We start from the raw sequence: 15,453 nt of genomic DNA, 5'->3' as shown, positions 1-15,453 counted from the left end.
TGTTCATTGAAGATGAGGCTAACATCAGGAGTGGCACAGGGAAGTGGGTACAACCACTTTTGTTCTCTATGTCTGTACCTCACACATAAAAATAGCAATTGGTAACTGTTTGCTGATGACTCTGCAGTGTACATGAAAGTGCTATCACTGAGTGACTGTTGGAGAAACAGAATGACTCGGACAGAATTTGTATTTGCTGTGAAGAATGGCAGAAATGTGGAAAAGTGTAAGTCAAACCAGATGAGGAGGGAAAAGAATCCTGCCACATTTGATCACAGTATTAGTGGTACACATCTCCACAGAGTCATGTCAGCGTACTATTGCAAAGTGTTTAACGTCAGTTGAAGGAAAGGCAAATGCTCGAAAACAGTTTACTGGGAGAATTTTAGCAAAGTGTACCTCATCTAAAATGGTGACAACATACAGAACACTTGCATGACCCATTCTTGAATACTGCTCCAGTGTTTGGGATGCCTGCCAGGTCAGATTAAGGAAAGACATTGAAGTATTTTGGAGGTGTGCTACTAGATTTGCAAATGTTAAGTTCAATCAACACATGAGCATTATGGAGACATTCCACAAACCTAAACGAGAGTATCTCAAAAGAAGAAAACATTCTTCATCAGAAATAATACTGAGAAAGTTTACAGAACCAGCATTTGAGACAGCCTGCTGAATGATTCTACTGCCAATACGTTGGGTCTCACATAAGGACTACAAAGACAAGACAAGAGATATCTGGGCTCATACAGATAGACATTCTTTCCTCACGTCAGCTGTGAGTGGAGCAAGGAAGCAAATAGGTACCAGTGGTACAAGGCACCCTTTGCCACACACTGTACGGTTGCACGAAGAGTTGGCTGTAGATGTAGGCTAGATGCCACGTATCTCCCACTACTGGTGCTACAATGAGCGCAACGAGGCCCACATTCCTAACCCATACGGTGAATTGTGTGTTAAAAAAGAAACTGAACTTTTGAAATAGTGTGCCAACTGGCAGAGGAAGTGCACTGGAGTTAATGAGCACACGTAGCAGCAGCTTTAGACGACAAATTACTGTTTGCAGCGTTTTGCTCTGACTGTTAGTAAGAGAGTTACAGTTATTTAAGTGAGTACCCGCACAAGCTGCTCATCACATTGGTGCCAAAGTGATACGGAAACAGCTTGAAGAACAGCATCTGTATGTGAAGTTTTTCTACAAACTTGGCAAAACTTCCATAGAGACACTGGATGTGTTTGACCAAGCAGACAGGCGGGACTGTGAGATGCACTCAGTGCTCTGGCTGGCTCAAGCTTTTTCAACAGGGTAAATGTCGGTCGATGACAATAACGAGCCTGCATCGCTTTTCACATCGACAGGTGAACGTGTCGAGCGAGTTCACGCTGTGATTCGTGAAAATTAATCGTCCAGCTGTTCAAACGATTGCTGAAAGTGAGCAGCATTTTAGGCCTGAATCGTGAGAAAACTGGACTTAGATGTTGCATCATGACAATGCACTGGCTCACACACCTTTCCTCGTCTGCAGCTATCTGGCAGAACATCACACTGCTTTTGTGCCTCATCCACTGTATTCAACGGACATAGACCCAGCGGACTTTTTACTGTTTTCCAAACCAACCACGTTGAAAGGATATCATTTCCAAACCACAGAGGTAGTTCAGGACAATGTTACCAGAGACCTGCATGCCTCCCAGAAAATGTGTTCCAGGAGGCATTCTGGATGTGGAAGAAACAATAGGAAAGGCATTATCCAAGTAGATGGGACTATTTTGAGAGGAGGTGATGCTTCAAATGTTGTACAATTAGCAATAAATGTGTTTTTGAATACATGTTGTAAATGTACTGCCTCTCCTTCCCACCAATCAGCCATCTTTCCCCAATCCTCCCCCCCCCCCTCCCCTCCTCCACTTCCGTGCTGCCCCTATTCCATTTCCACCCATTCCACTCCTCTCATCACAGGCATCTCCTACACAATCAAACACAGTAAGCAGCCACATGATCCACCAACTTCACTGCAACCACCATGTGGCATTTTGCACTGACATGACAGCTAATGTGTCGTCTGTCCACATAAATGGCCAGTCACATATCTAAGAACGTATTCTGTATACCCGGATGTTGTTATTTTTGTGGCAGAAATGATGGAACGATGCCCAAACAGCGAGGTGTACCTACGTTTTTCTCCAAAACATAAAAAACATAGTAGCAACAAAGCACACGATCCCCTTACGAGGCCTCACACTCTCTGGTAAGTCAAAACCTCCACTTGTGCATACGGTGAAGGAGGCATACCAGCACATGCTACCTGGCAATTTCCATCAATACCAGTGTTGCCGATACTGATAAGCACTAACTGAATCGATAAAGAAGACTCATCGTTAAGGAGATACTATGTTGCGAGACAGTACGGCAGACCCCGAACAATATTGCAGACACTCTTTGTAGACGGTCTCATACTGCAGTATGGAAGGTTACGACACAATATCAAGAAGCAATGCAGTGAAAGCATTTGACGTTAACAATTTCAGCAGACAAACAACTGACAGGATACGCACGGCAATCTTACCACCACCAGAGTGGTAGTGCAGCCACTGGTCGTGTTTAACCATCCGAGGAACTAAAACAGGGATGATGTGGGATGGCACGCTCCCCAAGAACAGGAGTGGTCTCCCCTGCTAACTGCAGAGAACTGGAAAGGCTGATTCTATTGTAACACTCCCCACAGTGTCCTAGGAAACAGCTGGGTGTGCCTAGGATCCGGAGAGCTGTAGAGTGCATTGTGGAATATGGCAGAGAAAAACTGGTGCTATTACCATTTATAATCTGTTTCGATTAATTGTAGCATATACTGGCGACAGAAGAGAAACAAGTTGTACAGCAACAAGAGTCGTAGACATAGCTAGGTACGGTGGTTGTAGTAGTCTTCGCTTAAGTAGAAATAGTAATGTTACTGTGAAGTAGTATTCTGTTAGGTGTAATAATGCATATTGTCTTTTTATTTGGCAATGAATGGGGAAAAACTACTGTTCTTACTGATAATTTGCCCAAGGCAAAAATGTAACCTATACTACTACATAAAGACAACTGGTTGTTTAATACTGTTACCAAAAATCTCTACAAGTTCTTTACTTCAAACTTTTACACTATACTCTTTATAAACACTGAAATAAAACAACCCCCTTGTTTTACATTCCTTTTTTGATACTCTAATAAAATATTCTCCGAAGAGGCAATTTACTGAAATTTTTATAATTCCAATTGTATCTAGTATACCTGCACAAAATGAGTGATTTCTTATAATACATTAAATTTCATAAGATTTATTATTTCATTTGTTTACGTGTATGTTATATTTGCCCAATATAAGCTAGAATTATTTTGCATTCACTAATTAAGCCATAATTAAGAAAAATTATGTTGGCATTGATGTTTTTCACTATTTTTTATAATGTGATATATATCTTATGTAAAACTCTTTTATATTGTATATGCCAGACAGGTCATAAAATACGAAAGGTTTCTTGTATATTTCTTCATAATAACTTTGAACTTTTAATCGTTAGTTTTATAAATTTGCACTTGTGTCGCATGTCAGTGTAATAATCTAATTCTTGTACTACAATGATTTTGTGACTATGTAGTCTGTTATGTGGAGTGGGCTCCCACCAAGAATAAGTGGTGCAGCTTGTCATTAATAAACCACTCTGAAATGACTTGGTACCTGGATTATTTCATGGAAATCTAACTAGATCCAGTTTGCAGATGAAATGGACCGGGACAACGACTACGGCAGCAGTGGCAGGAAGCAGATTACTCTGAGTTACACCGAACTGAGATATGTATAAGCAATGAACTAAACTTTATATGTCACTGCAGAACTAATTACTAAAGTGTAATGTTTGGAAACTGTTCTAGCAGTCAACATATGTATTTGTCTCAGAGTTATGTTTGAGTGGTGGAGACCCATCTTTGATCATATATTATTGATATCATTGGAATAGAAGTCTAACAATAAGCTTTTCAAATTCTCTGTTTACTCAAATGATCGTTCAGTGATTATTTTTGTTGTATTTTTGAGCAATAAACAACCTGTTGCATGACAATAAGTGGCATTTCCATTTTTAAACAACTGTCACATGACGACAGAAGACTGCCTTCTTTATTATCGGCCAGCCTGTTCCAAGTAAATCGGAAACAAACTCAGTTTTCTGGTGTTAATCAGTGTGTTAAATGCCACTGGAGTAAGTTAAAATAAATCTGTAAAAAAGGAGATGGAAAAGCAAAAGAAACATGTTGGCATTAAAACAAAAATTAGAATTAATTGAAAGACTCAGAAGGGGGAAATTGCTGCCAAACTATGTGGCTGCAACAAAGAAAATGTTGCAATGATAAGAGTGCAGTTTCATTTTCTTTCTTGGATTAACTTTTAACTACAGTACCAGAGCGTTTAAACCATTTGACAAACTGTTTCTCTCACGAATTTTTTTCTCCTTGTATATAATTTTAAACAAAAAACTGTATACAGAACTGTATGATGTTTTGTTTTCTTTCTCGCAGTTAGTTTGAAGAGAAAATGACAAAGTTGTATTTATGGCTTATCGACTTCTGATTACAATACAACTGCTACTGAATTTCAATAGTCCAAAATTTTGTAATCCTGTTCGTTCTAAGATTACAACCGTGCAAAATACTGTCACTGAAGCTACCACCCTCACAGACCCAGGAGATGGAGAGATGTCTCTCATTCCCTTTATACCAAATATCCCAATCGATTTATTCATTCATTTTAAGCAACTTCAGTTTCCAGTCAAGGTCTCATTGGCAGTGACAATAAACAAGACTCGAGGTTAGAGAGAGAAGGAGGGCAGGGGGAGGGGGGGGGGGGGGGGGGGGGAGGGGGGGGGGGGGAGAGAGAGAGAGAGAGAAAGGGAAGCCAGAAATAGACAGAGAGAAGGAGAGATGAAAAGGGGGGCGGGGGTGCAGGAGGAAGAGGAAGCAGACCGGGGGGGGGGGGGGGGGGGGGGGGGGGGGTGCAGGAGATCAGGATGGATATCCAATTCACATTTAGCAAATGCAATGCACTGCCGGATTCACTAGTAAATAAACCAAACTAAAACAGAAACAGTCTGCAGAATGGCACTGGGTCAAATGCTCTCTAGAAATCTACGAGTACTGAACATGAGGTCTGCTCAAAAAATTCCAGAGCTTTGTCCACAACATTTTCTTACACTTACCTTTTACTTATTGTGCATTGTCTCCTTGAAAATACACTCATCCACAATCGATACGCTGCTCCCAATGCCATCAGAAGCAGTCTAGGTTTGTGCAAAGCGCCATCTGCGAATTTTCTTTTAATTCGTCTATTGTTCCATATCTTCACATTTTCGAGGGAATTTTCAACTTTGGAAACAAAAAAGGTCCTCAGGGGCCAGGTTTGTAGAGGTACGGAGGGCGAGGCATCACAGTGATTTCATTTTCTGTGCGACAGTCACACACCAACAGGGACAAATGTGTGGATGAGCTATTGTGATGCAAGAGCCGTTAATTGTCTCGCCACATTTCAGGCAGTTTTCTTCTCACATTTTCTCGCAAGCATCGCATTCCTTTTTTATAGTACCATTGATTAACAGTTTGTACCTGTTGAGGCGTAGTGCCGTATAACGAACCTGCCTTGGAGGCAGTTAAATGGGAGATGTGTCTCAGAGCTGGACAGTGACGCGAGACTGGACGCGCACGTAGTTTATGTATCAGCCGATAGAGGACAGTATTGGATAGGGAGACTGTGAAGTTAGTTTCGATTGTGCCCACTAGAGTGCACTGAAGTCATAGAATGTTTTTCGTAAACTGTTCTAGTATTAGAATGTTTTTCACAAACTGTTCTAATATTTTCATAAAGTGTTATTATGTCTTTTTGTGTATGTAAAATGTTATATTTCGAAGTAGTATGGATATGGACAAGGGGGATTTTTGTAGAATAGATTTGTAAAGTAAGTTTATGGTAAAGGGAAAGTTAAGTCAGGTATGAATAACAATAGTAAATAACTTTATGCATAAGCAAAACTTGAGCATATTAGATAATTACGTCGGTAAAAAGTGCAGTCGTTAGGTTTACTATTTTGCGATTGGTTATTGATGAAAAGTGTGGATTGATGCGGAAGAATGTTGTTTTGCTATTGGCTGTTGAGTAAACTGACCAATGGTAAAGCAATATTCTTCGCGCGCCTTTCTCTGCTGGTAGAGAAGACTTAGAGTATTCTAGAGAGGAGTCGAAGGCTATTCGTGAAATAGATCGGACGTGTGTAGTAGTAGTTCCGATGTAAAAGGTAAGTTGCAGGATCTAGTTGTGTTTCATACATCAAAAGTGTGGTAAAGTGACGGCATAATGATTCTGATGTGGGTGTAGAAATTTCGGAATTTATAAGTGAATTTTGTGACAAGAAAAGATATATATTCCACGTGGCGTATTGAGCAGGTCGGTGGCTAAAAACTGTGACTGCATTTGGTACTGACAGACTTAATATTTAGCGAGCATTATCGATCTAAAACAATCAGTATTTTTGTAGTTATTACGTTTTCGGGAAATGCAACACCATAAACTTGCTAACATAGGTGAAAGGGATTGTGAGTGACTGTGTTAAGAGTAGCACGGGCTTGGCAGTGATACTTGTTAACCTAAGTTTCAGAATATATTAATTGAGGACAAAATTTCCAACCATTCATTTCATACAAGAACTTTCTCCGAAACGTAGATTAGTGACTTTAATTGCAGCCTGGTTCACGTCGAAGTACAGTAGGTTTCACACAGCTTTCCTACTGATGATGTGCTGACACAATGCTCACAGGTAGGTGCAGGTCCGTCGTAAAGGGATGGAACGAACCGCGCCGCCACACTGTGGCACCAACTGACAATGAACTAATCCTTCAAATTCAAAGAAAACTATCAGCGTGGCTTTGACATTTGACCTGACCTGACCTGGACAACCTTTCTGGACCCCCTGCGAAGATTGAACTTTGGTTTCAACATCATAACCGTAGACCCTTGTCTCATCAGTCATCAGTTACGATTCTCTTAAGGAACATCTTGTTCTCAATCGTGCGATCCGAAAGCTCTTCATAAATTGCGAGGCGAACGTCTTTCTGGTCTTGATTCATGATGCAACTGATATGTTACATTCTTTTGCAATCTCTCTGACAGTCTGTCTGTGACTGGCACGCACCATTTCACTGACATTTCTGACACGAGTGTCGTCGGTATATGTGAAAGGGCAGTCTGAACGAGGATCATCTTTAACTTCCACTCGGCCGTTTTAAACCGTGTGAACCGTTTGTAACATCGAGTGCGGCTTAAGCACTCATCACCATTGGCTTCCTGCATCATTTGGTGTGTGTAGCTATAAAGGTTTCCTTGAGTTTCATCCAAAATTTAAAGCAAATGCATTGCCCCTCTTACTCTGTCATCTTGAAATTTGCAAACTGTGCAACACAGCATTCTACTCAATAAAGCACTGAAAAATAACTAAGAGACATACAACAATGAAACTTCTGGCTGTTACACATTAAGCACAGGCATGTGCAATGGTGCCAACTGCATTTCGCTCCAACATACCACTGGCACGAAATTACAACTGTTCCCGAATTTCTCGAACAGACCACATATGCCTGTTGCTGCCTGTCCACTGTTCTTAGGACATTGTGTGAGGAAAACGTGAGAGGAGTCTCGCAATAGTGACTCTCTCTAAATCTGTCTCAATCTGTGGAAAGCAGCTGCAGCTGACGACTGCAAGCGAATGCAGCAGATGCCGCCCACTCACCACGAGCCAGACGATGATCTGGTTTATGTAGTCCGGGTCGGAGAACAGCGCAAACAGCGGCAGCAGGACAGAGGAGACGAGCAGCTCGCGCAGCAGGAAGCGCAGCGCCTTGCACTGGAAGTCCTCGGGCGGCAGCAGCAGGAACATCACCACCTCCGACAGGTCGCGCAAGAACTCTGTGCGAACAGCAGAAAACAGATCGGTACAGATGCCAAAATCTTACCGAGTGTCGCAGGCTTAAACTCAAAATGTACAGGAAATATTGAATTTCTTTCCTGCCAAAATAAATACACTTCTCAAAATCCAGAAAATAATTTCACTCGATTTAACGGAAGACTGACTTTCAAACTCCGTACCACTAAGAAATTTATAAAGCAAATTATTTTTGCAATACAGTCTGCCAGTGTCACTACCTAACAGCATTATACCTGACCCCAACTAACTGCTCGAGCAGTTTATGCCACAACTCGAGAAATGTTGGGATCTTTTCAAACTTTCTATCACCTCACAGTTTAGTGACTTCTGTCAGTAATACCTCAATGCTATGTCTCAGTGCTATTAATGTACTACAGAGTTTAATAGTAAAACAAATTGCAGAACCTTCTATGATGCACGTCATACATATAAACAGCATCCAATACATAAATACATAATCACAGTCACAATTTTCTCTAATTCTCGAGATTTCACTAATCTTGCAAGATCGTGACACCTGTAGGTAGACACTCTGTGACGGGTCTTATTGCTGAAATACATGGTGTTTCAAAATGAATATACGGGTTTTAAGACTTTGTAGCATTTATTACATTCAACTTACAATTATAAATAATACATCACATGAAAGAGCAACTCAAGCAGTTTTGTTTTTGTACCCATACACAAAGGGAAGAGAGAGGAAAGAGCCAAGAGGGACTGAACAACATGTCGAACAAGTGAGAGCCTTTCACGCGTACCCTCAAGGTATCAGTTCGGAAGGGTAGTCATGAATTAGCAGTTCCAGTGACACCATATTCACACACAAGCTGACTCAACACGACTTTTACATTTAGGGATTCATAACAGACCTTGTGTATGTGTCTCCACTACCCACTGAGCCACCCAACTTAAGAAACAGAATCATTGTAACAATTATACCAGACCCCACTGAGCGGGGTCAGGAAGAACTCCCATACCGACTATGTCAGACGAATGGTGGTCACATTGAACTCTTGTAAGAAAAACTGTTTCAGCTGCTCTTTCATTCTATGTATTATTTACAATTGTAGGTTGAATGTAATAAATGCTACAGAGCCTTAGTACCTGTACATTCATTTTGAAATGCCCTGCATAAACCAGTGGTCGCAGTTACAATTAAGTTTTGTATCATTCTATTATTATTATTATTATTATTATTATTATTATTACTGTGTGACACACACACACACACACACACACAAACTAGCACACATTTCATCTTTGCACATGTATCATCAAGTATCAACAGCCAGATGTCTTCAGGGGGGTAGGACATCAGACGGGCTGACTTGGAGCAGGAGAGGCACCACAGGACATTTTAATTTCCACTATCTATACTTTTACAAATAAATTCATAAAACTTTGCCAGAATGACCAGAAAGGATTCACACTCATAGCAATGGAAGTTCAAAAAAGTAACAAATTTTTTTAACATGTGAAATTTCATCATTTTTTCACTTACTATTGGCTGCATTTGTTGCTATAGGTACACTTTTCTTCATAAGTAAGAGAGATTCTTCAATGAATTTTGCACAACATGCAAACCATACTTAAGGGTGTATGAAACTCTAGAATTTATTTAATTTATGAAAAACTGAATCAGCTGTTACATTTTAAACTTCATGTTTAGAAAAAAAACTCGAATTTTATAGTTAATTATCTCAATTTTTAACACAGTTTTTAATAGATTTGGAAACTTCTAGAGTTTCATACACCTGTAAGTATGGTTTGTATGCTGTGCAAAATTCATCGAAGAATCTCTCTTACTTATGAAGAAAAGTGTACCTATAGCAACAAATGCAGCCAATAGTAAGTGAAAAAATGATGAAATTCCACATGCTAAAAAAATTTATTTTGTTATTTCTTTGAACTTCCACTGCTATGAGTATGAATCCTGAATCCTTTCTGGTCATACTGGCAAAGATTTATGGATTTATTTGTAAAAGTATAGATAGTGGAAATTAAAATGTCCTGTGGTGCCTCTCCTGCTCCAAGTCGCCCCATCTGACGTCCTACCTCCCTTAACTGGTAAAGCATATTTTTTTGGTGGCCATGAATAAAATAACAGGGAAGAACGTTAAGTGAATATCACCATTTTCATATAACTAACATGATTCAAGCAACTCTTCCCATAAAATTTGTACGAAGGCACAAATGTTGTGTGTTCCATATCGAACTGGCATTTGGGACGACATCTCATGGGATCACACTGTGATGTAACTAATATGTTTACATCCAATCTAAATATTTTACGCAAATCATGGGTGTATGCTTATGTAACAGATTCAACACGTATCATAGTATGGCTGGAAAAAAAAAAAAAAAAACAGCTTCCATGAACGTTCACACAACACAATATGCAAATTCCTCTCAGCCGCTTCTCACTGTAAATAACCAACCAAAAGATACTGACACTGTTTTCAAATTCCTGGGTCTGTGGGTTCAAGAGAGCCTGAAATGGAATACACAAACAGGAAAGGTAAATGCCAGAATTAGTACTGGCTGTTATGCATTGAGTGTACTGAAATCATGTGCTAGCCTGAAAATAGTAACCAGCGCATACAACGCTTACATACAAGCCCCCCTAAAAAATTGTGTGATATTCTGGGGAAATTCTCAAACTGCCCTGAGCACATTCAAAATCCAGAAGAGAGCAATGAGGATTATTACTGGGAGCAAGCCCAGAGACTCCTCCAAACCCATCTTCAGAAAGTTGGAAATCCTTACACTGCCTTGCCTATACAATTTCGAGACTATAAAATTTTTCAGAAACCACATAGTGCCAACTGACTCCAGAGTCGTATAAAATAATGAAATACATAAACAAAACACCAGGAGGAACTCAAATCTGCATGTTTTACGTACAAACACTCAACTGTGTAAAAAGGGAGCTTTCCACATGGGCCTCCAACTGTTCAACACTCTTCCCACTAGTATTAAGTCCATCAAAGACAACATAAAATTTAGCAAAGCTGTGAAGCCATATTTGTTGTGCCACTGTTTTTACTCTATAAATGAATACCTAGAACAGTAGTCTTACTATTTATGTTAAATTGAAAACATTGAGCAATGGAGTGAAGGAAACTTAACCAATCTTTGCAATATAACATTAGGATACTACACGTTAATATATGTTAACAATGTTAAATGATATATTCCGACATATGTAACACACTGCGTACCATCAGATCACATGGAATAAATAAATAAAATACAAAATTACACACAAGATGTACATGTTTAGCTCATGTTACAGCACTCCTCTTGTGAAACTAAGTACATACCATGATCTAACTGGACAGATGAAAAATCTACCCACCAAGCAGGTGAAAACATACATATGAAGGTCAAGGGAATTTATAAGCTTCCAGAACCAGTGGCTCCTACTTCTGGCAGAAAGGTTGAAGTTGTAGGAAGAGGGATGAAGGGAACGGGCTGATGAGGTTTAGAAAATGAATAGAATCATGGAAAAGTTGCCCAAAACTGCGTGTTAGGGAAGACTTAACCAACAGGATGAGAAAAGAAGACAGACTGACTGGAGACTGCACTAGAAAGATTTGTAAACCTGAGAGCTTACAGGTGGAAGACAGGATAATAAGCAAGATAGAGATTACTAACAAAACATCGTGCCAGAGTTAGTAACAGCCAAAACCTAAGTGCATTGTATGTGGAGGAGGTGAGGAGCAGGGAAAGTAGACAGGTCACACAATAAAAGATACAGAAAACTAAAAGGAAGAAAAGAGCAGGAATAGTTACTCAGAAAAAATGCTGAGATTGAAGAAATTAATGTAAGTTAAGTCAAGGTGCGTGGCAAGAACCGAAGACACGTTTTAATACCACTTCCTAAGATCGTGTCCTGAAATGAGGTTCATTCTGCCTGAAATTTCTCCCACTGTACCTCAAATAGCTCTGCACGACTACCACCGAGTTATCAGTTATAATGAATGGGCATAGATACAGGGTGTATACTGGCAACACACAGTATCATATTGCAGATGATGGTCTACAACATGATAGTCACGACCTCAGTGGCAGTTCACCACACCTACCAACTGGATTCTGTCGTCCTGATGCAGTGTTTTAGAACTGTGCACATGGGAACTGGCATTATAACATGTCCTTGGCTCTCACCACCCACCTGGCCTCAATTTACATTAATTCTTCAGTTTCAGCATTACTTCTCAGTAAACCATTCCCCCATCCTCTCCTGTCTGCCATGTGAAATCCACTTAGTTTTCCACTCTTATTAACCTTTGCATGATGATTTGTCAGCTCTCTCCGTCTCGATTATGATGCTATCTTCCACCACCTAAAGTATCCAAATCTCGTCTGGTGCAGTCCCAATCAGTCGAGTCTTTCCTTATCCAAGAAGCCTTCCCCAACCTCGGATTTTGGGCGATTTTTCCAAGCTCTCCCCATCCTGTAAACCTTGCCAGTCCTTTTCCTTCATCACTCATCCTATCCCTTCAACCTTTCCACCAGAACGAGGAGACACTGGCTCTGAAAGCTTGCAAATTTCCTTACCCTTGCAGTGAATTAAGGATGCAAATCACAACTGGTAATATGAGAGTTGCAGAAGCTGGTAGTCTGAAATTGTGATCGTATTTTGAAATGCATCCCTCAAACACATGTAGAGCACTTTGTAATCTTGTGTATTTATCTGCAAGAAATTCCCAAATCCCACTCAAGAAGATTGTGACCATCTCTTTATAATTTCTAAAAGGGCTAAATCTCTTTCTCACCAGTGGAAATCTGTTTACCAGTCTCCTGTATAATCTGAGTGTCCAAACAAATAATATATTTTGTCCACCACACAGAGAATCATGTTTGTATCTACTTGTGACTCAAGGAAAGCAGAACACCAAATAGTCGAGTTCATCTGCTATATACCTGCACAACGTTTATAAGTAAATGAAGTAAAGCTGCATCACAACAGTGTTTTACTCTACACATAAATACTTGGAAACCACAGGTTTTGTACAAATGTTTTTTCCTGTGCAGTTGCTCAGAAACTACTGCCGTCAATTGATCTCACTTACGTGACATGCATGTCCCTAACCAGTTATTCAATTGGGGAAAGGGGAGTTACAGTGTAATAAGGAATCTGAACGACATTTCATTTCTGGTGAGTCTCCATATCATTCAAAATGGAATGCTAGGTTAAAAGGCAGAGTGAAAAAAGTGACCCAGCTGGGATTCGCTCCTACAATATTTCAGTTTCTAGCCAAATAATCTTCTATCACCATACAACAGTGTAAATTCCAGGCTGGAATGTAACTATATTATGAAAAGAATAGTTGCTACTCATCATATAGCAGAGATGATGAGTCACAGATAGGCACGACAAAAAGACTGTCAGAAAATGGTCTTTTGGCCAGCTAGGTCTTTGTCGGACATAGTACATGTGCACACACATGCACTCACGCAACGCAACTATCACACAATGACCGCAGAGCGACTCAGCATCTCCGCTATATGGTGAGTGGCAACTGCCACCACTATACCATCACACCAGACATGAATTTTATCATGCTTTCTGCTGTCTGAAGACCAACATTGCTCTCTCGACTGTTCATCCCCCCCCCCCCCCCCCCACACACACACACACACACACACACACACACACACACACACACACACACACACACACACACACACAATATATTGGGTATTGGATCGAGAAAAAAATTTCTGATAGCAAACTATGGTCGTCGACGTTTAATTAAAAATGACTAATTTTTTTTATATCCATACATATGGTACTGTGTGAAAATACTTATTGCAAATTTGTTCAAACACAATTTCATTCTGGCTGCTCCTGTCTTTCATAAAATTGTCAAATTTTAAGCAGTGGTTGAGGCTAGTTCATAGTTTCTCATATACCGAGTCAATTGTCACGTGATTGTTCTAGCTGGCTCAATACCGTATCAAGAGCTGTGGCATACTGGAAAATCTCAAGTCCTTTACGATGCAAGTATCATCTGCGCAGTGCTACTACCTAGGTGTGTCACATTGCACTGGTACACATTTTAATAGTGGTTTAAAACTGAGTCACTGACATCGCATCACCTTTTTTGATGTGCATCGTGAACAGCAATATTCCGTGTTCTAATATTTTGGCTGTTAACTGTACACCCATGTCTAAGGCAGATCAGCAACTGAATAAAAATCCCTTGACATAATTATATGGTGTAAAACGGTGAGCATCAGTTATGACAGTTGACATCCTACTGTCAGTCATGGATAAAACTAAAACAGAACAAATGAACAGCACTTACGAATTACTATTCTCTCTCTTCTTCTACACTTCACAGTTTAGCGCTGAGCATGTTCCGTCTTTCACAAATTTTCTGTCCATATCTTCCAAGCTCTTCCAACATGCCAGTTTATAAGCTATGACTAAACAGAGAGATCATTTACTGTCAATCACTGGTAAGTGATCATACAGGTGTTGCAATATTTAGTTATTCTGCTTTCCATTGGCTCCACTTTTTGTTGTTGTTGCACTATTTTTCTTGTAGGTGCTCAGAATTCACTCCCATGAAGATATGCTGCAAGAGGCTTTGTTTCTATAAAATGTTACTCTTGCTTCAGGTCTGATCTCATTTTTAAATACATTACGGATAGTGCCACTTTGTATCTACATTTTAAGTACGGTCTCCACTAATCTGACATTCCAAATAAATGGAGGATACACATGTTATAAAATCACATTATTCATAACCATTTTGGATTGGAGCAGATCTTAAGCGCAGAAAACCATCACTTGGTTTTGAAAATTTCATCATCATATTGTTTACAAAGCTAATTCAGATGGTTAAGTGCACATTGTAATGTCTCTTCTTCTCCTCCTCCTCCTCCTCCTCCTCCTCACAGTATCAAGACATCATCTGCGTAAAGTAGAAAATTTAACATGGTTTCTTTTGATATTTTAATATATTTTGTACATGTTGCCATTTAGGATGACATCCATGAAGATATTGGTATGAGTGGTTGATACTGGCCACAACTGCCATACTCATTTAATAAAATTTAGTCTGTTCTTGTTTCACCTATATTTGTTATAGTTTTTGATCCTTTGTACAGGCTTCTTATAGCCTTTACTAATTTGCTTTGCTATCCACTGCTCTCCATTACAGTCATTTTTTTTCTGTTCTCACTGTCGAATGTTTTATCCAAATACATATGACGTATGGTGGGATCATGAAAGATACCTTTGATCAAAGGCAGAGCCACGTGTGAAAGCACCCACGTGAGCTACCAACTGACCTGCCTACACTGTGATGCATTCTATGTAGGAATGACCAGCAACAAACTGTCCATTCGCATGAATGGACACAGGCAGACAGTGTTTGTTGGTAATGATGATCACCCTGTGGCTAAACATGCCTTGGTGCACGGCCAGCA

General features: G+C 39.9%; 1 protein-coding gene across 3 annotated transcripts in view; it reads right to left on the bottom strand.

Moving 5' to 3' along the window:
* The window catches only part of LOC124553802 (sorting nexin-13-like), a 419,627-nt gene that overhangs the window by 269,505 nt on the left and 134,669 nt on the right, over nucleotides 1-15,453 (bottom strand). For all 3 annotated transcript variants that reach the window (XM_047127777.1, XM_047127778.1, XM_047127779.1), the window contains exon 7: nucleotides 7,813-7,988. In XM_047127777.1, coding sequence (XP_046983733.1) covers nucleotides 7,813-7,988 — 176 coding nt within the window. The remainder of the gene's footprint in view (nucleotides 1-7,812; nucleotides 7,989-15,453) is intronic.

This window comes from Schistocerca americana, chromosome 11 (genome assembly GCF_021461395.2).
Source record: "Schistocerca americana isolate TAMUIC-IGC-003095 chromosome 11, iqSchAmer2.1, whole genome shotgun sequence".
NCBI classification, from domain to species: Eukaryota; Metazoa; Arthropoda; class Insecta; order Orthoptera; family Acrididae; genus Schistocerca; species Schistocerca americana.
This window is presented reverse-complemented; position numbering and strand designations above follow the sequence as displayed.